General features: G+C 36.9%; 1 protein-coding gene across 3 annotated transcripts in view; it reads left to right on the top strand.

Moving 5' to 3' along the window:
• CDH12 (cadherin 12) overlaps positions 1-26,136 on the top strand; it is a 326,182-nt gene that overhangs the window by 210,661 nt on the left and 89,385 nt on the right. For all 3 annotated transcript variants that reach the window (XM_040262493.1, XM_040262491.1, XM_040262494.1), the window contains exon 3: positions 14,738-14,857. In XM_040262493.1, the coding sequence (XP_040118427.1) occupies positions 14,738-14,857 (120 nt within the window). The remainder of the gene's footprint in view (positions 1-14,737; positions 14,858-26,136) is intronic.

The raw sequence follows: 26,136 nt of genomic DNA, 5'->3' as shown, positions 1-26,136 counted from the left end.
CTGAGCCACAAGGAGATCTTGGTTCAGTTCCTGGGTCAAGAAGATCCCCTGGTGGAGGGCATGGCAAACCCACTCCATTATTCTGGCCGGGAGAATCCCGAGGACAGAGGAGCCTGGCAGACTACAGTCCATGGTGTCGCAAAGAGTCGGACATGACTGAGCAACTAAGCGTGTGCAGGCACGTGCACACCTACACACACACACACACACACACACGTAGTTCAAAGTTGTGTTGTTCAAGGGTCAACTGTACTGTGTTTAAGTTTTTTTTTACTTTTTTTTACAGCATATTTTTAAAAATTATGTTTGATTGGAGGACAGTTGATTTACAATATTGTGAATCAGCCATAAGCATACATGTGCCGCTTCCCTCTTGAACCACTCTCTCTCCACCCTTCCCTCCATCCCACTCCTCTAGGTCATCACAGAAAACCAGCTGACACATGGAAGTCTTTTATTTCTTTAGCAACTAAACCTCAGCCTAAATCACTGTAACGTTTAACCACAGCAACATAAAAGCAACAAAACATTAATATGAAATCATAGCACTTGTACAAAAATAACACAGCTTTCTCTATTAGCTAAGATTATTTAAATAATCATGTCAAAAATCAATGCTACTTCATGGCTGACCATGCTTTCCATCAGTGGACAAATCTATCTGTGAGCACTTGTGAAAATGGCATCATCTTTTCTTTGAGTTGTGAAATAATCAATAATTAAGGTCACTAAATTCCAGGTTATGTAAACTGAGAGAACTAGTTCTGGACATTCTTATAATGAAATTTCCATAGATATTGACCTCAGTAGAGTCCTTGCTTTTACAAAAGTTCATCCTCTTCTTTGAAACTGGGACTAGAATCATACTCTTTGATAGAGTTAGCAGGGCCTGATATGTGGAGATCACTAACATGCTACTAATTGATTTCTTGTATTCTTTTGCCAATTTCATTGAGTTCTCATGTCACTTTTGATTTGAAGCTGCTCATTTGATATCTGTAACAGCAAAATAGCATCACTGCCACAAAGGCTGAGAGGAGGGGACCTTGGATTTTGAGTCAAGAGATAGAACAAAGGTTTCACTGGAAACTGCTAACATGGGTCGATCAAGATTAATTCTAAGAGAAACTCATTTATTTTTGTATTAACTTATTCAAGAGAAATTTATTATGTACCTATTATGTACCAAGCTCCACAGTAAGTACTGAGTTTAAAAAAGAACTGTAAGCAGTCTTTAAGGTAGGGCATGCTTGCTGCCTAGTGGTGGCATGAGGGACATGACCTGATGCTCTGTGAACATATGGAAATGAGTTTCTGGAAGAGGAGTTATTGGGTCCAGTTTTCAATCTAGGCTAAAGTTCACCTGGGTGAAATGAGACTTTTCTGATAATCAAAACCCAGTCTATAAACAGCAGGACATGAAATAGTACCATGTCTTAGAGAAGTAATGTTGTACTGAGACAACATGAAGTAGACAGTCGCAGAGATAAACCTGGAAATGTAGGCAGAGGCAAAGTCACAAAGGGCATTAGAGACGATGCTGAGGACAAAATCAAATTTGATTTTTTGAAGGACAAATATGGTTTTAAGTACACAGGGTGAAAGATAGGTGGTTATGGCAGGTAACTGAGTGATTATTAAATATTATAAGGCCATAATCCAGGTAAGAAGGAGTGATTTCTTTTTAAATTTTATTTATTTTGGCTGGGTTAGGTCTCCACTGCTATGTGTGGGCTTTCTCTAATTGTGGCAAGCAGGGGTCAGTCTAGCTTGCCTTCTCATTGCAGTGACTTCTCTTCTTGTGGAGCCTGGACTTTAGGTGCATGGGCTTCAGTGGTTATGGTACATGGGCTTAGTTGCCCCTTAGCATGTGGAATCCTCCTGGACCAGGGATCGAACCTATGTCTCCTGCACTGGCAGGGAAGTTCTTAACCATTGGACCACCAGGGAATCCAAAAAGCAGTAGAATTCTGAAGAAAATTAGTGGCAGAATGAAAAGGACAAACATATTTTAGCAAATTTTAGTCAAATAAAATATACTGGACTGGAAGTTAAAAAAAAATTTTTTTTTAATGTTTAGACTGCAACTAAAAGATTCAGTGTATCCTGGCCAAGCCAACTGGAAATTTTGTAATTTAAGCAATTGGAATATACAAATGATAGTCCAGTCACTAAAATCTAGGAGAAAATATGAGTAAGATTTTAGATTTAGGCATATAGGGAGAGAGAGAAGCCTGGGATACATGAATCTTTTAAGGGCAGGGAAAGGCAAAGGCTGTATAGAGAAAACTAAGAAATTGTGATCAAGGAAGAAAGGAGAGAGCCAAGAATAAATGACACTGAGGAAACCAACCATAGTTGGAGGCAACCTGAAGAAAGAGATGTACGTCAATCAGATAAATATCCCTAAAGAAGTAAGGTAAACATGAGGAGCCCCTTTCACTGGTAGTAGAAAAGATCAATTACTCAGAAACAGTATTGGAAAGCTGAAGGAAGGCAGCTTCCTAAAATGTGGGCCTAAAATATGCTAATGAGCAGTACTAAGCTCAGAAGAAAGCAGGATTTCAACTAAAGGAAGGAATCAGTGGAACCATCCTGTGCAGTGTAACAATGAATGGGTTGGTCTGTATTACTCTCAGCAGTGGCAGGAACCAGAGGAGGTGATATACATATATTGCTTAATGTATACTTTGCAAACTCTTTATGAAATTCAGATACCTATTTCCAATTATTGGATGAGAGGTTCAGAGTTGTTACCCAAAATCAAATTGGAAGAGCTTTCATTTTTGTTGGACAGTAGATAAAATATATTTCCTGGAGGGAAGATTTGGAAAATTGAGGAGATAAGATTTAGAATGGAAAAAAAAGAGGGTTATTGTTACCATCTTTCTAAATTCCATATATATGCATTAGTATACTGTATTGGTGTTTTTCTTTCTGGCTTACTTCACTCTGTATAATCGGCTCCAGTTTCATCCACCTCATTATAACTGATTCAAATGTATTCTTTTTAATGGTTGAGTAATACTCCATTGTGTATACGTACCATTGCTTTCTTATCGATTCATCTGCCGATGGACATCTAGGTTGCTTTCATGTCCTGGCTATTGTAAACAGTGCTGCGATGAACATTGGGGTATACATGTCTCTTTCAATTCTGGTTTCCTCAGTGTGTATGCCCAGCAGGGGGATTGCTGGGTCATATGGCAATTCTATTTCCAGTTTTTTAAGGAATCTCCACACTGTTCTCCATAGTGGCTGTACTAGTTTGCATTCCCACCAACAGTGTAAGAGGATTCCCTTTTCTCCACACCCTCTCCAGCATTTATTGCTTGTAGACTTTTGGATCACAGCCATTCTGACTGGTGTGAAATGGCACCTCATTGTGGTTTTGATTTGCATTTCTCTGATAATGAGTGCTGTTGAGCATCTTTTCATGTGTTTGTTAGCCATCTGTATGGCTTCTTTGGAGAAATGTCTGTTTAGTTCTTTGGCCCATTTTTTGATTGGGTCATTTATTTTTCTGGAATTGAGCTGCAGGAGTTGCTTGTATATTTTTGAGATTAGTTGTTTGTCAGTTGCTTCATTTGCTATACATTTTCTCCCAATCCGAAGGCTGTCTTTTCACCTTGCTTATAGTTTCCTTTGTTGTGCAGAAGCTTTTAATTTTAATTAGATCCCATTTATTTATTTTTGCTTTTATTTCCAGTATTCTGGGAGGTGTGTCATAGAAGATCCTGCTGTGATTTATGTTGGAGAGTGTTTTGCCTATGTTCTCCTCTAGGAGTTTTATAGTTTCTTGTCTTACATTTAGGTCTTTAATCCATTTTGAGTTTATTTTTGTGTATGGTGTTAGAAAGTGTTTTAGTTTCATTCTTTTACAAGTGGTTGACCAGTTTTCCCAGCACCACTTGTTAAAGAGATTGTCTTTTCTCCATTCTATATTCTTGCCTCCTTTGTCAACGATAAGATATCCATAGGTGTGTGAATTTATCCCTGGGCTTTCTATTTTGTTCCATTGATCTATATTTCTGTCTTTGTGCCAGTACCATACTGTCTTGATGACTGTGGCTTTGTAGTAGAACCTGAAGTCAGGCAGGTTGATTCCTCCAGTTCCATTCTTCTTTCTCAAGGTTGCTTTGGCTATTCGAGGTTTTTTGTATTTAGAAAGATGGTAACGATAAAGAGACACAGATGTATAGAACAGTCTTTTGGACTCTGTGGGAGAGGGAGAGGGAGATGGTGGAATGATTTGGGAGAATAGCATTGAAACGTGTATAATATTATGTAAGAAATGAATCACCAGTCCAAAAAAAAAAGAAAAAAGAATGGAAAAAAAGAGATGAATATCAGACTATGAATGGTCTTAAAAGTGTTCAGACTGTATAGTAATTCATAACATAACATCAAAGGATTTGGACAGAGTCAAGGTATAGTCAAAATCTTGGAACCAAAAGGCCAATCTGTAGCAATGGAAAAAAGGACTTACCTATTTTTTAAAAAGGTAAGTCTGCATTATGTTTCCATTAGTTGAAAAAAGTACTGAAATTGGAAGGAAACAAGGAAATCTTAGCCCATTATTACAAAATTGAAAAATTTTAGTAACCATTTTGATGTGGACACCTTGTGTGCCAATTATTACACAATACAATTTATGTGTGTTGATGCAAGGGTCCAAACTCCTGAGCCTCAGACAGACTGGTACCTGTTAGGAATTCGGGCTGCACAGCAGGAGATGATTGTCAGGTGAGTGAGCTAAGCTTCATATGTATTCACAGCTGCTCTCCATCACTCATATTGCTGCCCGTGCCCCACCTCCTGTCAGATCACTGGAGGCATGAGATTTTCATAGGAGCGTGAACCCTACTGTGAACCACATTCCAGGGAACTAGGTTGTGCTTTATGATGATCATCCCCAAACCACCACCCACCCACCCATCATTGTCTGTGTAAAAACTGTCTTCCACAGAAGCAGCTCCCAGTGCCAGAAAGGTTGGGCACCACTACATTAATGTATAAATGAGTTACAGGAGAGCTGTACTATTTATATTCCCACTTGTTATTTGAAATGGTAGCCCACTCCAATATTCTTGTCTGGAAAATCCTATGGACAGATGAGCCTGGTAGGCAACCGTTCACGTCCACAGGGTCGCAAAGAGTCGGACACGACTGAGCAACTTCACTTTCACTCACTTTGTTATTTGAAATAACAGAGGTTTAGAGTGTTTCAGTGATTTGCCAAAATTTTGTTAAATTTAAAGTAATAGAAAACCCCCCATCTATCTTCAAGTACAAAATCTCATACAAAAAGGGCTGTGTGGTCTCAAATCATCAAAATGCTTAGAGGCTGAGCTTCAGGCAGGGGGAATCAAGACTCCTCATTACCTTCCCTGGGATTCTCAAGTGTGTATGACCTCTTGTATGTGACTGTCTCAAGTCATGTTTCCCCCAAGATGTTGCACACCAGAGTCCAGAGAAAAAGAAAAAGAGAGCATTCCCTAGAGGGTCCCATCAAATATCTCCTCTGGTTTTATTGGCTTGAAATAGATTATATTTACATTCCTTAACCAATCATTATTAGCCAGGAAGTTTAGAACGGAATCAAATGCCCCCATGGGAGTCAAGTTCCTTCTAACAAACATTGAAGAGTGAAAGAGATAGTGATACATGAGCATAGTATGCACAGTTCCCACAATTAGGGGGATTAACTTTTTTGGAGGGGATTACTGCATTATCTACTAAAATTACACTATTATCCTTACAGAGTTGAAAAGATTTGCAAAAGATCATTTATCTATTTAATTACAGAACTGGTTCTAGGATACAGTAATTTGGGCTTTGGTGTACACACACACACATACACACTTATATACACACATAGATAGCTTGTATTTTTCTTTTTTACTAAAGCTAGATGAAGTGATAAATGGATAGGAAGATAGATATAGATGTTAGGTGGGTAGATAGGTTTCTCTTATACTTAATGTGACATGTGTGTGTGCATGTCAAGTCACTTCTGTCGTGTCCGACTCTTTGAGACCTTATGGGCTATCCTGTCTATGGGATTCTCCAGGCAAGAATACTGGAGTGGGTTGCTGTTTCCTCCTTGGGAGGATCTTCCAGACCCAAGGATTAAACCCAAGTCTCTTTCATCTCCTGCATTGACAGGCAGATTCTTTCTTTTACCACTGCACTACCTTGGAAATATTTTTATCATTATTTCTAAGGAATTTCCCAACAATCACTTCTGTGAAAATAATATCTAAATTGCACTAAGTACAAAGGAGACAGCATTGCACATCACTAGATGTCAGAGTTCATCCAGTATGTGTTCCTGGGAGCACACATTAGAATTTGTGTTAGTGTTCCTCGTGTAGAATGCTTGGCACACTACAGGGAGATAAAGTGCTCATAAAGATGGATTCACTTATCCATCAAAGTACATTTGGATCACAAGGTGTAAATATGTATAGTCTAAAATATTTAGGACATATCTGGAAGCAGAATTTTATAACCTTAGAGTGCTTCTGGACCATTGGACTGAATAACAAATCACAAGCTGCTGTCACAGCATTACATGTGCCAGGGGATACTCTGAGGCCAGGCTGAGCAATGTTGGAGTTGGAGGCAGGAAAAAAACAAATCACCTCATCTGATCCTCGAAGTACTGTTCAAGGGAGCATAACTTCTACTCTGGAGTATTTTTATGGCCTATATCTTTTCTGATCCTTAAAAATTCTGATTACTTCAAGCAGGTTTAATAAGTATGCAAATTCATCATTCATGTGTCTCTAATAAAGTGGCCCAATATTGTCATAGTATACTTTTTGCATTTTAATACATCTTAAACACACATCTCAAAGTCACATTTTTCTAACATATGGGGCATAAAACCTAGATTAGTATTCAATATTCAAATAATATTCAAATATTAAAGTATGGATTTGAAGACAGGAATCATATCAGTTATACATCTGGGTGTTGTGACCCTCTATGTGATGCAGGAGAACAAAAATTATGTATTTGTTTTATTTATGTATGTGTTTATTTTATTTTAAATTGCACATACTATATGGAAAGCTCTTCTCTGCAAATATTAGCTCATTTAATACTTCTATAAAATGAGTACTCTTTTTTCACTTTTTTGTATATGCAGAAACTAAAACAGAAGTTAAGTGATTTGCTTGAAGTCACACATTTTGCTAGTGGTACATCTAGGATTCAAACTTAGGCATTAAGATTCCAGAGGCAAAAGTGCTAAGTTCAATGGCAAGCTGTGCCATCTCTCCTAATTAAAGAAATCTCCTCAGGAATATGTGTGTAATGGTACTTCTTAGTGATGGTTACTCATCAGACTCATCTACAGAGATTTTTACTTATGTCTGATACCTGGCCCACCCAGGAACAATTAAATCAGACTTTCTGATGAGGGCCCAGGAAGTGGTATTCTTAATAATCCTTGCAAATGTCTTATATGCAGACCTGGTTGAAGATAAAGGGGGCAGAGAAGCCATTTACAACTTTAAGGGGCAAATACAGGAAGAGAATCCTATGGACAGAGGAGCCTGGTGGGCTGCAGTCCGTGGGATCACAAAGAGTCAGACATGACCGGGCAGGAGGGCAATAGAGCAGCATAGGAAGAGAATCCGCCCAAGGAATCTAAGAGCCAAGTGTTCACTAGCAGCTCAGAGAAATATAATGTAAAATTGAAAAAGACCCAGTTCCTTTAAAGACTAGGCTCAACTGCTATGCATTTATGTTTAATTTTACTGTATAATTAAAGTCCACTTTAGCAGAACTCAAGTTTCAATGTCATATAGTATCCTATTCCCTTAAAAAATGTCCCATGTGTGGACATGCCCTTATTTGCTCCCTCTATCTGACTTGGTTCTGAAGCTCTCTATGCTGTTTAATGTCTTATTTATATGATAAAATGTACATTTATTTTTCAATTCTATTTGAAAAGAAAGTGTATTATATTTATCATTCTGTACCTTTTAAACTCTAACTGTATTATTTCTTGATTATAATTTAGAGTATACAAAGGGCAAACAAATGATAAAATGATAAAGATAAAATGATACACTGCATTGCACGGTTATTTCCTTTTCTGTTTATGCATCAGTGAGAGGGTTAATGTTATTCAGGGAATAAATGTATATTGACTTTCCTCAGGCCTGTGTTCCAGCTTGTGGCTAAACCTTACTTATGTGATCTTTTTCAATGCAACATCACTCATTTGGGGTACTGCTTTCTTAAATGAGAACAGTGATGTGCAGTAGAAATTCAAGACAAGTTAAACTCCCAATTTAGTGTTAAAAGAGACTCTAAGGTCATAACTAGCTGCCAGGTTGGCCATTTAGAATGTTATGTGTTGTATTTTTGTCTTTTTTGTGTACATGTGAATATGATAAGCATTTACCAATAAACATTTATTTAGGATGTAATTCATGACCGACATTAGATGTACAAAAAATGAATATGGAGGGGCTGCTGATGTAAAAAACTATGTGGTCCTTGAAAAGAACACATGATGTGTAGAGTTTTAAAAATCAAAATATACTAAGGCTACTGGAGGTACAGAGGAGTGGACAGATTATCTCTGCTTGGGAGCAGAAAAGCACAGACTCACAGAAGAGACAGCAGAATTGGGACATCAAGAGTGTGTGGGATAGCTCCATATGGTGGAAACCAATATCTTCCAGGCAGTGCAGCAAGGTCACTTGAGCAAGAACACGGGTGAAAATGTCTCGAATAAACAGTAAATAAGTATGTATAATCACTGCAAGGGTCCCGAGTTGGAGGTTAATCTGGGAGGGAGATTGAAACCCATTCGTGTCATGCTATTCATAGTGTGTCAATGAATTTAGATAATTGTCTTTCATTGGGAATAGAAATCCATTAAAAGTTTTTCTTTTCTTTTTTTCAATCACAACTTTTTCTTTTTAATGAATGAGAGTAACTTGATCAATCTTGTGTTATGGGAAAATAATTCTCCTGTGTAATAGGAGTTGGAAGGGGAAGCAATTAGAATGTTTTGGAGCCTTGTGACTTGAAAGTGAAGATTCAAACCAGATAGTGGCAGGGTGATTAAAAGCAAAGAACATATTCAATTTTTAGAATGACCCTATACATCTGGGAAATTAAACAAGAGGTCATAAATTCAATATAATCCACTTACATTTTCAATGTATTTCTAGAAAATTTGTTTATTTACTATCCCAAATGCAAAAAAAAAACAAAAACAAACTACATAGAGTATAAATCTGTCTTCCCAAGTGTCTCAGTGGGTAAACAACCTGCCTGCAAAGCAAGAGACATAGGAGACAAGGGTTCAATCCCTGAATCAGGAAGATCTCCTGGAGTAGGAATTGGCAACCCACTCTAGTATTCTTTCCTGTAAAATCCCATGGACAGAGGAGCCTGGAGAGGTATAGTCCATGGGCTCGCAAAGAGTTAAAAGGGACTGAGGACTGAACACACAAGCATAGACCTGTCATTCTGGAAGTGGTGTTTGACAGAATAAATAATTATGTAATGTATTATTTTTTATGAGAGTAGCACCTGGTACATGGTATGGATCACTGAGCATTTCGTGATTGAAAGAAGAAGGAATGAATCAACGGATCCATTCCCACTCAGGCTGAAACCATGAGATAGTAGGGCTCAGTTCTACTTCTACCTCTCTACCATTTTGTATAAGAATGACTTTTAGTATCAACAAGAATGGTTTCGATATCATAGGGCTTAAATTAATTAATTGTGAAATGTAGATATTGTGTCAGATTATTTCTAAAATGTATCTCCCTTGATAATACTATCTTTAAGAAAATGAAATACAATGTGACTATCACATTTTACATGAGCAAACAGAAGTAAACTTAAGAAGTATAGCCATGTTATGAAAGAATGCTGATTTGTCTACACTAGGTTCCGGAACCCACAACATGATCACTGAATAGAACTTAGGGAGAAGAGATCACTAAAACTCTCTGAGCTTCAACACTGAGGGTGGTTACATTTGAGTGATAGGAGAATAAACTCTAAGACGATGGCTACATACAAGAAGATGACTCCAGTTTTGGGGGATGTCATTGATCATATTGTTTCCTTGTTTCACATTAAGCAGGCCTGAAACCACCTCCTACGTCTTGAGTATTTAGTGTTTTGTTAGTATCAGAAACTGAGATGCTACTCAAGCACTGACCAAGGTAGTATTTGGAGATGGATGTACTCCAGACAATTAGTTGTGTCTCCGTAATGAAGCGAGTATCAAGTCTTCTTTTGCGTTGGTTTGGTAAAAATCATGGAGCAGTCAGCAAAAGAAGCTGATACAATGCTGATTGATTGTCTTGTAAACTCATATAGAGGTAGCTCTAAGAATTCTTGAATAACTTACATCAGAAACTGCCTTTTCAGGGTAAGCCAGACTTAAGCTCTATTGAAACTGAGAGGATAAACATTTTTCGGTACTCTGAACAATAGCATTGATGAAACAAGTGTCATTATTCTTGCTATTCAGTGATCCTTTTGAGGTGGGCAAAATGGAATTGAATTTGGTCCTTCTGTAACTTATGCGAATACTTCTTAACTCCTTTAATATTTGAGGTTAAAATTGTTAATGTAAAGAATTTAGTATATATTTGGAATATACTTGTCTACATACTTAGTGAATGTTCATGTTAATATGAACAACAGAAATGTAAAAAGGAAGATACTATCTTATTTGTCCTTGAATTCTGCATTGAGTATATGGTGACTGTTAGGTAAAAGTTTATTAAATTCGTTACTACATGTTTTCTAGAAGATTTAATATTTTTTTTCTTCAAAGTAAAACAATGCATGTATTTATACCTAGAATTGCAATATTTATATCTAGAACTGGTCATTATTTAATATGTGTATACTTTACCTATATAGCACTTATGTCATTAAATGATAATGGAGATCCGGATGACTGATTTTTCTGAGGAAAAGAATCATTATTCAGAAGAGGGAAGGGAATTTACTCTTGTAACTGTTCATTTCTACAGCATTATGAAGGACATAGCTTTGATAAGCTTTAATACAAGACGCCAATGCCTACCTATCAATACTTAGTTGTCAAAAAATTATTAATAATGAGGCAGATATTGTTGTTGTTAAAGATGATGGATGATGAAGAACAATGGTTCTCATTCTTTAAAGCTTAGAAATATTTGCCTATTTTCCTTCTAGTAGTTTCCTTTCCTGAGAAAGTCTGTTGTAAGAACATATACGCTTCATCTGTTGATATAACTAGAATTCACCAAAATATCTTAAGACATTTGGCATTGCTACAGTCCACAAGGTTGCAAAGAGTCCAACATGACTGAGTGACTAACCACAAGCACACATGTCAACTGAGTGTTATTTCTTCTTCTTCTTCTTATTTTTTAGCATTCTAACACTTCATATAACCAAAAAAAAAAAAAAAAAAAGAGGTGAAGAGATGGCTCATTATCTTAGCTTTTAGAGCAAACACTTAAGACTGAATTTGTTCCTGGTTTGCACTGTCTTAAAGGAAAAGCCTGAATGAGTAAATGAAGCAATCTTGCATTCTCCAAACTGACAGTTACACTGAGTGTGGCTAAGAGAGGAAAAGTTCTCTGTCCACTGTATAACTCTGGATGTATATATCACTCCTTTTATGCTCAAGAAATATTTCCTTCCTCATCAGCAACATATTATTTTATTAACACCATGTTTGATAATTTTGATTTTACTTTATTTTCAATTCTAAATAGTAACATTGAACTGAATGGACATTAAGTAGAGATGCTCACTTAGTTCTCAGAGAAGGATTTAACTGTGACTATGAATATATGAGACAAAATTACTAAAACTCCCATAAACTTCTCTTCAATTTACTTCAGTTCAGTTGTGTCTGATGCTTTATGATCCCATTGACTGCCATACACCAGGCTTCCCTGTACATCACCAACTCCCAGATTTGCTCAAACTCATGTCCATTGAGTCAGTGATGCTATCCAACCATCTCATCCACTGTCGTCCCCTTCTCCTCCCACCTTCAATCTTTCCCAACATGAGGTTCTTTTCAAATGAGTCAGTTCTTTGCATCAGGTGACCAGAGTATTGGAGTGTCACCTTCAGCATCAGTCCTTCCAATGAGTATTCAAGACTGACTTCTTTTAGTATGGATTGTTTGGCTCTCCTTGAGGTCCAAGGGAATCTCAAGAGTCTTCTCCAACACCACAGTTCAAAAGCATCAACTCTTTGGCACTCCATTTTCTTTATAGTCCAACTCTCACATCCATACATAACCACTGGAAAAACCATAGCTTTGACAAGAGGGAACTTTGTTGACAAAGAAATGTCTCTGCTTTTTAATTGATGTCTAGCTTGGTCATAACTTTTATTCCAAGGAGCAAAGCATCTTTTAATTTCATGGCTGCAGTCACCACCTGCAGTGATTTTGGAGCCCAAGAAAATAAGGTCTGTCACTGTTTCCACTGTTTCCCCTGTTTCCCCATCTATTTGTCATGAAGTGATGGGACCAAATTTCATGATCTTAGTTTTCTGAATGTTGAGCTTTAAGCCAGCTTTTTAACTCTCCTCTTTCACTTTCAGCAAGAGAATCTTTAGTTCCTCTTTGCTTTCTGCTATAAGGGTCATGTCATCTGGGTATCTGAAGTTATTTATATTTTTCCTGGCAATCTTGATTCCAGCTTGTGCTTCATCCAGCCCAGCGTTTCTCATGATGCAATCTGCATATAAGTTAAATAAGCAGGGTGACGATATCCAGCCTTGAAGTACTCTTTTCCCTATTTGGAACCAGTCTGTTGTTCCATGTCCAGTTCTAACTGTTGCTTCCTGACCTGCATACATGTTTCTTGAGAGTCAGGTCAGGTGGTCTGGTATTCCCATCTCTTTCAGAATTTTCCAGGGTTTATTTTGATACACACAGTCAAATAATTTGGCATAGTCAATAAAGCAGAAATAGATGTTTTTCTTGAACTCTCTTGCTTTTTCGATGATGCAGTGGATATTGGCAATTTAATCTCTGGTTCTTCTGCCTTTTCTAAATCCCACTTAAACATCTGGAAGTTCACGGTTCACATATTGTTGAAGCCTGGCTTGGAGATTTTTGAGCGTTACTTTACTAGTATGTGAGATGAATGAAATTGTGCAGTACTTTGAGCATTCTTTGACATTGCCTTTCTTTGGGCAATTGGATTGCAATCATTCTTTGGCATTAGATTGTCTTAAAGTTTCCCAATATCAACAATCACTTAGAGTAATTAAACCTTGAGGCATAAAAGTACTTCTCTAGATACTATTGCAATTATTTTTCGTTCCTCACTTTCTCAAATATTCTCTCCTAATTAAAGGCTTCCTAAACAAGTCTGTAAATGTTGATGTTTAAATTGCAGTTGCAAATTACTTATACCCTCTAAAGTTCAGGAAGCCTTAAAACTTTTAGCTCTTATTTTGATATGTTAATCATGCAATTAAACATCTACAGTAAGCAGATGAGCTCATGTAAGCATAGTCATATTTTCTTCAATATACAAATCAGTAAAACTACTGCAGTGACTTTCAGGTCTATGATGGCCCTACTGGAAATGATACCTATTTAAAAGATGTATCATTTGCACTCAATTCAGTTCAGTTCAGCTGCTCAGTCATGTCTGACTCTTTGTGACCCCATGAACCGCAGCATGCCAGGCCTCCTTGTCCATCACAAACTCCTGGAGTCCACCCAAACCCATTTCCATCAAGTCGGTGATGCCATACAACCATTTCATCCTCTGTCATCCCCTTCTCCTCTCACCTTCAATCTTTCCCAGCATCAGGGTCTTTTCAAATGAGTCAGCTCTTTGCATCAGATAGCCAAAGTATTGGAGTTTCAGCTTCAACATCAGTCCTTTCAATGAACACTCAGGACTGATCTCCTTTAGGATGGACTGGTTGGAGCTCCTTGAGATTCAAGGGAGCTCTCCAACACCACACCACAGTTCAAAAGCATCAATTCTTTGGCGATCAGCTTTATTTATAGTCCAACTCTCACATCCATACATGACCACTGGAAAAACCATAGCTTTGACTTCGGACCTTTGTTGGCAAAGTAATGTCTCTACTTTTTAATATGCTGTCTAGGTTGGTCATAACTTTCCTTCCAAGGAGTAAGTGTCTTTTAATTTCATGGCTGCAGTCACCATCTGCAGTGATTTTGAGCCCCCCAAAATAAACTCAACCACTGTTTCCACTGTTTCCCCATCTATTTCCCATGAAATGATGGGACCAGATGCCATGATCTTCGTTTTCTGAATGTTGAGCTTTAAGCCAATTTTTTCACTCTCCTCTTTCACTTTCATCAAGAGGCTCTTTAGTTCGTCTTCACTTTCTGCCATAAGGGTGGTGTCATCTGCGTATCTGAGGTTATTGATATTTCTCCCAGCAATCTTGATTCCAGCTTGTGCTTCCTCCAGCCCAGCGTTTCTCATGATGTACTCTGCATATATGTTTAATAAATAGGGTGACAATATACAGCCTTGACATACTCCTCATTTGCAGTAATAGCTAATACTGTTGCTCAGCATTTTGGTTAGAATAGTTGAGTTACTCTCAGTGTCTTCTTACACTCACAGATTAAAAGAATGCCAAGCCCAAAGGAAAAAGGAGTCCAGAAGATAAAAGACATACCCTTGAGCTCTATACAACACAGTTGCTAGAGTCATATTGTCTTATTTTCTAGGTGCCTATGTTCTCCAAGTCAAGGCCACGGATGCTGATGACCCAACCTATGGAAACAGTGCCAGAGTCGTTTACAGCATTCTTCAGGGACAACCTTATTTCTCGATTGATCCCAAGACAGGTAAATTTTTTATTAGAGACAACATTATCACCGCCCTTTCAAATACTTAAACTTTAATTAAATCTTGGCATGGGAACTTGCCCCTTCTAACACCTCAATAAAGATTCAGTGTGCTGACTATCAAGCAAAGATCAGATCTTACCTTGCTGCTACAGAGCTATTTCCTTCAGATCAAAACTGGAATAAAAATAGATCTTTTTACACATATACGTCAAGTCCAAGTTTGGTAGGAATTCTCTGTTTAATTTACTTTAAATTTTCAAAAGGCTAGGACTATTTTTTGTTTGTTTCTTCCAGCTAAAATAGCTTTTTATTTTGGTTTTTCTTGGTTGAGTTCTATTATATTCAATTTGGGGGCCAAATCAACTCAAGATTATGAAATTTCTCTTCTCTTTATCAAGGGTTATGGATGGTGACTTTGGATAAATATAGATTTATGCTTCCACTAGGGGAAAGGAGAGGGCTGACAAACTTGAAACCCCAAGATCACTATTTTTTCTGCTCTATGTTTTTTTAATTCAGTCTCATTTTTAAGTCAAACTTTTGAAATTTTGGTGTTCAAAGCCCAATATATAAGAACCTATGGAAAGTATATAAAGGGCAGGAAAACATATAGGAAGATTTTGCATTATCTTTAAAATTAAACAAGTTACCCCTGTTTCTAGAGAATTTGTTTTTGAATAACAATGCTTTTCAGGAACTCCAGTCAAGCTGACCAGTGATCAAAGAAGGTATTCTGTGTCACAGTTAAACAGAAACCTATTAAAGATGGTTGTTTTATCAATTCATATAATACCTCATAACATATTGCATGGTGAATTCCATACTATTTACCACATTAGTTTAAAGTAATGGAATCAATTGTTAGTATACTGGACTGATAAATTACTTTTAAGATCTGTAAATAGATCTTTAAAGAGCTACATTGATTTGAAAGGTATTCACTTCTGACACTATACATGCAAATGAGTTAAACTTTTCAAAACTTGTATTTCCTCGAAGTGTGTAGAATCTGGAATACCAGTTAGACATGGTTAATTAATAATTAACCATAGATGGATGCTGCCTGGAAACATAAGGTCAATTAAGTGAAAATAAAGAACCTACAAATTTTCTGTCAACTTAACCTGTCATTCTGTCCTCGCTTCTTACATTCTTCATCAAGCCAATAGGGAGACAGAAGCCATCCAAACATTATGAGAATAAGCCTGGGAGTTGCTCCCTTTTGTACACCTGAGGAAAAAAAAAAAAAGGTAAATAGTTGTAAAGACAATATTAGCCCAATAAGAAGGGAATATCAGTGCTGAAGAAAATACAAAAAGGTTTGGTACAAAGAAACTCTTTTGGTTTGGAAGTAAGATCAGAAATCAAAAGCCAGAGTGGCAAATGTTAAGAATGAGTGTGTAATGGGAAGATTATACCTAAAATTTAAGTTATTTTTAAGAAGGAGACAGACAAGATAAGAGAAGTAATATTTTCAGTATAGGTCTTAAGGAAACTTTGTGGTGGTTATTTGTGTTTACCTTTGGAAAGTTTGAATATTTATAGAAAAAAAAGGAAAAATTGCTGATAAAAATTTTAAGAAAGTTATTTATGATGGTATGATGCTCCAGAGGAATTAAGAAGGTTTGTACAATATGTCAAATGTATAGACAAATAATGAGATTATCAAAGATACTATCCATCCTTTTTTGAGATAGAAACATTATGGGTTATTTTTTTCTGATACAATTATGTTTGATAAAATCTAACAGAAATAGAATTAAGAACAGCCTGTCTCTCAGATCACTTCAACTTTTGAGAAGCACTTCTCACAGATGAGAACATGCAAGAAAAAGAAAGGAAGGTGTATAGACATTGGTGAGGAAGAAAGATTTTAGTATTAGGCTAAACTTACTGAGTTGAATTGATTCTAGAGAAGATGAGTTTTTATACTCAGAATAAATGTGGCAGAAGAAAGATTAAATATTTAATATTGGCAAAATAACTATAGATGGAGATAATATCTAACTAAAAAAACACAAAATATGAAGATGAATTGAAGCATAAATCATGGGTCTAGAGTATAATTGCTCTGGTCAAATTAATACTGAACAGACAATCATACGAATCAAATAGTTGCCTCTTGACTTGTTCAATATCAAATTTAGATAAATTCTAATGTCTTCTGAAAGCATCATTTTACAGAAGAGTATATATATATATATATTCATCATAAGGCTTTTCTAATTGTGCATTTATATTTTTATATGAAGCCTTTTATTTAGAACTGAAGGTGAAATAATTCTGGCATGAACTGTGGAATAGATTTTTTGAAGCATTGATTTTCACTGGAGACAGAAGTCTTGATACTAACAATGCCCCAGACCACTAGACAGGAAAAGAGTGGATGGTGAAGCACTTCATTAATAGAATGATAACTAGTTCTTTATGCACAGAAACCATTAAGGAGACTTTTTGTCAAATTTATCACCTTGTAGTAGATCAGAATAAATCAAAAATCAAGGGTAATTGCAATTTCTCAGAAATAGCCTCCATTTGTTCCAGCCATATAGCTTCCTTTTATGATTCCTTTTGCTGTTGTGAAATAAAATGCATGAAAAACTAATACTATCTAAAAATTTCCACATTTGACTATACAAAACAGTTTAAAATAATTTCTAAGTAAAGAACCTCATCAAAAATTCTGGTACCTAAATATTTATGAAGAGATAAATATAACCATTTACTGTTCACTTGGAATGATAAAAGTTTTACATTCTCATTGATATTGCTGTTTGACAAACATTCCTTGCATCTCTATCCAATATACAAATAAGGCCAGTTTATTTATAAGTGATATAAATTGATGCATTCTATGAAATAAGTCCCCAAATGATAATTCTTTTTAAAATTGGCTAATTTGGCAATTATATGGCTTAACTAAGAGATTGTTCACTGTGATTAACATTTGCATGCATTCATGTATATGCCTCAAATGATTATTAAATATTTTTAAAAAGCTAAAGGTAGATGGATTTATAAATATCAAATAATATTGATCCTTGTTATATTTAGCATATATTAAACACTAAAATGTTTGTCATATTGACATACTTTTATATTATATATACTATAGGATTAATATTTATTATATATTAGAAAACTATTTATAATCTATAAAACAGTAAATGAGAGGCATTGTAATATTTTATTTTATGCATGAAATTGAGAGGTTAAATGTTTCCATAATATCGATAAATTATTTTATTTAGGAAAACAAATGTTATTATAAATAATTGATCTCATGACAATTTGCATTTACAAATCTTCTGAAGTATTTGAATTTTTCTCTAAATGATTTCAAAATCTGGTCTGAGTTGGATAACTAGATATTGCTATTTTGTCTATCTTGTGGTGATATATTGATTTTTCTAAATAATCTTAGCTCTACCTGAGAAAGCATTATAATACTATTTTAGCTCAACATATTCTAAATTTTATAAACTTTAAATTGTTTATCATGGTAAAATATACATTAACAGAAAATTTACTATTTTAACCATTTCAAGTGTACATTTCAGTGACATTATGAATGTTCACACTGTGTAAACATCACTACCAGCCATCTTTAGAAATTTGTCATCAATGTCTTTTTGTTTATGTGCACTGTCAAAAAGTGTCTTTGTAAGACTTTGCTATATATTTAATCTGCATTTTGAGAAATCACATGAAAACAACTGAGTGAGAATGGGGTTGCAAGTCTGAGTTATTTTCTTTTTTCTTATATCCTCTATCTGGAGATTTCATGCTCTGGATTTCTGTCCTTGCTTCCGTTTGGGAAATTTGATAAAATACTGAGAGAACTGACACTTTCTCAAGACTTCTCCTCTTTCAGTTCCATTAGCACATTTTGTTTAGAGATTATTCTCTTTAAGCCTACTTCCTAAATAAATCCTCCTCCACCTTGACTGATATGTATGTCTTTCAGTCTTAAAAAATGCATTAGTGTTTTAAAGCCCCATACTAAAATTAAAGCATGTGTCAGACTTTATTTTGAATTAATTCTTTATATAAACTACAATATACATATTTACACTATTTCATGACTTGAACATGCCTTTGATTTTAAGTCAGAGAAAAGTCTTACAGGATTCAGACATTTTAGTCAGTGCTTATGAAAAACAGATTTTTTTTTACAAGAGTGAAATTGGAAATAGATAATTATTAAGATTAACCAGCATATGCTGTTACCTGTTTTGTAATAATTTGCATATGTACAGTAAATCACCTGATTAAAAATATACCACAAAAAATGGTTTCCTTGTATTCTGCCTTGTCACACTATGAGAACTCTGTGTGAACTCTACTTGCCTTATTTTAGAAACCATGGAATGCAAAAATCAGCAGATAGAAATAAGAATATTTGGCCTTGAAAGGAAAATACTCCAGGGGTGTGTCTTTAGGAAGTTGTGGAGCTGTTGTATAGAAGAGGAACTAGCTGTATTCTGTGCTGCACAAGAGTAAAAGGACTATCAGTGGCTGGCAAGCATTACAGGAAAACGAATTTCTGTTTCATTAACAAAAAAAAGATGTTAATACTTGTCCATAAATAAGAGGGATAAACACCTCATGAGATGGTGAGCTTCACATTACTGGAGGTGTTAAAGCAGGTAATGAGTTGATAAGGTGCTGGATTTTAGTATTAATTCCTTGATGCATATTTATCTATAACCAATGGCCTAGCAGATTCTGTGTGCCAGGATTCTGAGATGAATCAAGTTGATCCTCAAATAGATCCCCATCTATCTGAAGGAGGTCATCAGGTCCTCAGAAAAGTACATCTGGGTTTCCTAGGATACAATTCTATGATACAAAGTGTGACTCCTAGGCACTAGATACAGGCTGATGAGAGTGAGGAAATTCCCTTGAGGGAAAAAAAAAAAAAAAAACTTTTTTGGAAGTGACTTCTAAATCTTAAAGAATAGTTATGGCATGTTATAGGTGCAAAGTTGGACCATACAAACTTCAAATTTCCTCCTCAACATAACCTGATAACTCTTATTCTCAAAATACAGTCTTGGCAACATTTTTTAAAAAAATTATACACTTTATGTGTGTGGTCATGGACACCACATTTTTAATACAGTTTAAAAATGAGCTAGCTTTTAAAAAAAATTCACTGCAGAAACAATAGAAAACTAATTCAGTGTAGAATTTTAGATAGAATGATCAATACAGTCCTCTGAAGATGACTTTGATAATGGATATGAAAAAAGTAGAACAGCTAATTCATGGTTTGTTGTTGTATAGTTACCAAGTTGAACCCAACTCTTTTGGAACCCCATGGACTGTAGCCTGCCAAGCTCCTCTGTCCACGGGATTTCCCAGGCAAGAATACTGGAGTGTGTTGCCATCTCCTTCTCCAGGGGATCTCCTGGACCCAGGACTCAAACCTGTGTCTCCTGCATTGACAGGCAGATTCTTTACCACTAAGCTACCTGGTAATAAAGCAGAAATAGATGTTTATCTGGAATTCTCTTGCTTTTTCCATGATCCAGCAGATGTTTACAATTTGATCTCTGGTTCCTCTGCCTTTTCTAAAACTAGATTGAACATCTGGAAGTTCACGGTTCACATATTGCTGAAGCCTGGCTTGGAGAATTTTGAGCATTACTTTACCAGCGTGTGAGATGAGTGCAATTGTGTGGTAGTTTGAGCATTCTTTGGCATTGCCTTTCTTTGGGATTGGAATGAAAACTGACTTTTTCCAGTCCTGTGGCCACTGTTGAGTTTTCCAAATTTGCTGGCATATTGAGTGCAGCACTTTCATAGCATCATCTTTCAGGATTTGAAATAGCTCAACTGGAATTCCATCACCTCTACTAGCTTTCTTCATAGTGATACTTCCTAAGGGCCATTTGACTTCACATTCCAGGATGTCTGGCTCTAGGTGAATGATCATACCATCGTGATTATCTGGGTCATGAAGATCTTTTCTGTACAATTCTTCTGTGTATTCTTGCCACCTCTTCTTAATATCTTCTGCTTCTATTAGGTGCATACCATTTCTGTCCTTTATTGAACCTATCTCTGCATGAAATGTTCCCTTGGTATCTCTAATTTTCTTGAAGAGATCTCTAGTCTTTCCCAATATATTGTATGTTCAAGCTGGTTTTACAAAAGGCAAAGGAACCAGAGATCAACCTGCCAACATCTGCGAGATCATGGAAAAAGCAAGAGAGTTCCAGAAAAACATCTATTTCTGCTTTATTGACTATGCTAAAGCCTTTGACTGTGTGGATCATAATACACTGTGGAAAATTCTGAAAGAGATCGGAATACCAGACCACCTGACCTGCCTCTTGAGAAACCTATATGCAGGTCAGGAAACAACAGTTAGATCTGGATATGGAACAACAGAATGGTTCCAAATAGGAAAAGGAGTACATCAAGGCTGAATATTGTCACCCTGCTTATTCTAATTATATGCAGAGTGCATCATGAGAAATGCTGGGCTGGAGGAAGCGCAAGCTGGAATCAAGATTGCCAGGAAAAATATGAGTAACCTCAGATATGCAGATGACACCACCCTTATGGCAGAAAGTGAAGAAGAACTAAAAAGCCTCTTGATGAAAGTGAAAGAGGAGAGTGAAAAGGTTGGCTTAAAGCTCAACATTCAGAAAACGAAGATGATGGCATCTGGTCCCATCACTTCATGGGAAATAGATGGGGAAACAGTGGAAATAGTGTCAGACTTTATTTTTGGGGGGCTCCAAAATCACTGCAGATGGTGATTGCAGCCATGAAATTAAAAGACACTTACTTGTTGGAAGGAGTGTTATGACCAACCTGGATAGCATATTAAAAAGCAGCGACATTACTTTGCCAGCAAAGGTCTGTATAGTCAAGGCTATGGTTTTTCCAGTAGTCATGTATGGATGTGAGAGTTGGACTATAAAGAAAGCTGAGCGCCAAAGAATTGATGCTTTTGAACTGTGGTGTTGGATAAAAATCTTGAGAGTCCCTTGGGCTGCAAGGAGATCCAACCAGTCCATCCTAAGGGAGATCAGTCCTGGGTGTTCATTGATAGGACTGATGTTTAACCTGAAACTCCAATACTTTGGCCACCTGATGTGAAACGCTGACTCATTTGAAAAGACCCTGATGCTGAGAAAGTTTGAGGCAGGAGGAGAAGGGGACGACAGAGGATGAGACGGTGGGATGGCATCACTGGCCCAATGGACATGGGTTTGGGCAAACTCCGGGAGTTGGTGATGGACAGGGAGACCTGGCGTGCTGTGGTTCTTGAGGTCGCAAAGAGTCAGACACGACTGAGAGATTGAACTGAACTGGACTGATGTTATCTGGTAAGCCCTATTCATCTTGGAAAGAAATTTCTAGCAGAGGAAAAGGATGTTGCAAAGCTCTCGTGAACAAAAGATGGCGTTGTAAAAGATAAGTTCAGGGAATTAAGTGAGAAAGTGAAGATTATTTGATATCTTCAATCTGAGTGACCTTCACTGTTTCTGAGCATCTCCTATAGGAAGGGATCTATGACCTGCTTCACACTCAGACCTCACCTTCCTGGCTGCCCTTTTAAGAACAGAGTGGTGATCCAGGTCTCTCTGGACTCTAATCCTCAGAGAATGGTGAATGCAGCCTTTAATATATTGTTCATTCTGTCTTTTTTATCTATCTGTATCTATTTATCCATCCATCAATCAACATAATCTAAATGAATAGTCTCAAATTAATAATTAACATTTTCCAGCTTTGTTAAGATACTCCAAAATCACTGCAGATGGTGATTGCAGCCATGGAATGAAAAGACACTCCTTGGAAGGAAAGTTATGACCAAACTAGACAGCGTATTAAAAAGCAGAGACATTACTTTGCCAACAAAGGTCTGTCTAGTCAAGGCTATGGTTTTTCAAGTGGTCATGTATGGATGTGAGAGTTGGACTATAAAGAAAGCTGAATGCAGAAGAATTGATGCTTTTGAACTGTGGTGTTGGAGAAGACTCTTGAGAGTCCCTTGGAATGCAAGGAGATCCAACCAGTCTATTCTAAAGGAGATCAGTCCTGGGTGTTCTTTGGAAGGACTGATGCTAAAGCTGAAACTCCAGTACTTTGGCCACCTCATGCAAAGAGTTGACTCACTGGAAAAGACTCTGATGCTGGGAGGGATTGGTGGCAGGAGGAGAAGGGGATGACAGAGGATGAGATGGTTGGATGGCATCACTGACTCAATGGACATGGTTTTGGGTGGACTCCAGGAGTTGGTGGGTGATGGACAGGGAGGCCTGGCATGCTACAGTTCATGGGGTCGCAAAGAGTCGGACACAACTGAGCGACTGGACTGAACTGAACTGAACTGAACTGAACTGAATTAGCACATAATGTGTAAATATAAGGTGTACAATGTATTGATCTGATACATTTGTATATTGGAAAATGATCACCACCATTGTGTTAGCCACACCTCCATCATGTCACACAATTACCATTTTCTTTATGTGATGAGAACTTGTAAGAGCTATCTTAGCAAGTTTTCAGTATATGATGTAGTAATACTAACTGTAAGCACCATGATATATATTATATTCCTAGAAGTTATCAATTTTATAACTGTAAGCTTGTGCCATATGATAAGAATCTCCCAATTTCCTTCACCTCCCAGCCCTTGGTAACCACTTTCTGTAAGTTTAGCTTTTTAGGGTTTATGTATAGATTATATCGTAGCATATTTATCTTTTTCTGTCTGACTTTTTCACATAACATAGTTTAAGTTTTTCCTATGTTGTTGCAAGTGGCAGGATTTTATTTTTCATTCTCATGACTGAATTATATTCCATTATATCACATCTTCTTTATCCAGTGATCTGTTGATGGACACTTCTGTTGTTTTCATATCTCAGCTATTATGGATAATACTGCAATGAACATGGGATGAGAGATTTTATTTTCACTTCCCTTAATATATACTCAAATGTGAAGAACTGTTGAATCATATAGTAGCTCTATTTAAAAAATTTTTTAAGGAAACTCCATACTATTTCCTAGTGTTGTTCTTGATCGTCAGTCGCTAGGTCATATCTGACTCTGTGACCCTATGGACTGTAGCATGCCAGATTTCCCTGTCCTTCACCGTCTCTCATAATCATGTCCATTGAGCAAGTGATTCCATCCAACCATCTCATCCTCTGTCACCCCCTTCTCCTCTTGCCCTTAATCTTTCCCAGCATCAGGATCTTTTCCAATAAGTTGGCTCTTCGTGACAGGTGGCCAAGTATTAGAACTTCAGCTTCAGCATCAGTCCTTCCAGTGAATATTCAGGATTGATTTCCTTTAGGACTGACTGGTTTGAGCTCCATGCTGTCCAAAGGACTCTCAGGAGTCTTCTCTAACACCACGGTTCAAAAGCATCACGTCTTCGGTGCTCAGCCTTCTTTATGGTCCAACTCTCACATTGGTACATGACCACTGGAAAAACCATAGCTTTAACTAGATGGACCTTTGTGGGCAAACTGATGTTTCTGCTTTTTAATACGCTGTCTAGGTTTGTCATAGCGTTTCTTCCAAGGAGTGTCTGTTAATTTTGTGGCTGCAGTCACTATCCACAGTCATTTTGAAGCCAAAGAAAATAAAATATGTCACTGTTTCCACTTTTCCCCCATCTGTATGCAACAAAGTGATGGAACTGATTGCTACATCCCTACCAACAGTGCACAGGGTTCTCTTTGCTCAACATTCTTGCCAATACTTGTTATCTCTTATTCTTGATTTATTGTTAACAGCCATTCTAAAATCTTAAGGTTATTTCTCATTGTGGCTTTGATAATTGTACATTTCCCTGATGAATATTGATGTCAAGCACCTTTTCATGTAACTATTGGACACTTGTATTACTTCTCTGGAAAAATTTCTAGTCAGTTTCCTTGCCCATTTTTTAAACTAGATTTTGTTGTTGTTGTTGTTAATGAGTTGCATAAGTTCTTTTCTATTATGGGTATTAAGTCCTTATCAGATATATGGTTTACAGGCAGCTTTTCCCATTCCATAGACTGCCTTTTCATTTTTGTTGATTACCCTTTTGCTATGCAGACATTTTTAGTTTGATGTAGTCCTACTTGTTGATTTTTCAAGATGCTTCCCCAGAAGATTTATTTATCTTTGAAAAGTATTATCTCATTTCTGTCCCTATCTGTGGTCTTATACCATCTCTCTCAACAGTGGTACGCTGCAGCCACATTGACCTCCAAGTGCTCTTCTTGTAAGCTCTGAGGAAGTAATGCTCTCCTTTTCATCACTAGGATATTCCTCCCTGTGTTCTTTCTAAGTCTACCTCTTCTGTTTCTCTAGAATTGCAGCTCTAAAGTCTTTCCTCACAGAGGACATTTCTGATACTACCTTCAAAAGCGCTTGCTTTCACTTTCCTCATAACAGCAATCACCATCTGAAATTAGCTTAATCATTTAATAGCTTCTTTATGGGCTTTGCACCACTCCACAGAAACACATACCCATTAAATGTACAATTCATGAAGGGACCTTGTAAGAGACTCTATCAATTATTTTCCCAGATGAAAAAAGATGATACCCAGTTGGGCAATTTGAAATTAGTTTAATAAAAGGACTCTTTATGGGACATGTGAGCAGATTGTAAGGAAACCATAAAGGATAAGGCAGAATCTGGAGAAGAAATAAGAAGGGACTGCAGTTTCCACACTGGAGTGGGAAAATGAGGGGATGAGGGTAGAGACAGGCAGACCATGATGGGAGAGAGTGTGGAATGTGGGGTATTTATGGAAAGAAAAGCCCAACCTCATCATCTGTCTACTATCCAATCTCTTGCATATTGGCTAAGGCAACCAGAAGCCAGAGAGGAGAAAGAAGTCTAGAAAAGTATACAAATTGGGACTGCAGAAGCAGATGGAAGCATGTTTGCCACTATACCCTTAAATCTAGTAACAGTGCCTGAATGAAATGTATATTTTAGTAAAGGTGTTTACTAACCCTATGGTCACATGTTTAAATCCTATAGTTCAACAGCCACTTCAAGAAATAACTCAGATCAAACCAAATACTCGATTATCACATGTAATAGTTTATGATTTTTTTCAAATATAGTTGTACATTATTTTCACCACAAAAAGCTGACATCAGAGTCAGTCAGTCAGTTCAGTCACTCAGTCATGTCCAACTCTTTGAGACCCCATGAACTGCAGCACGCCAGGCTTCCCTGTCCATCACAAACTCTCAGAGCTTGCTCAAACTCATGTCCATTGAGTCAGTGAT

This window comes from Oryx dammah, unplaced genomic scaffold, assembly GCF_014754425.2.
Source record: "Oryx dammah isolate SB20612 unplaced genomic scaffold, SCBI_Odam_1.1 HiC_scaffold_20, whole genome shotgun sequence".
NCBI lineage: Eukaryota > Metazoa > Chordata > Mammalia > Artiodactyla > Bovidae > Oryx > Oryx dammah.
The sequence above is the reverse complement of the archived record's forward strand: the minus strand, read 5'-3'. Positions and strand labels throughout refer to the sequence as shown.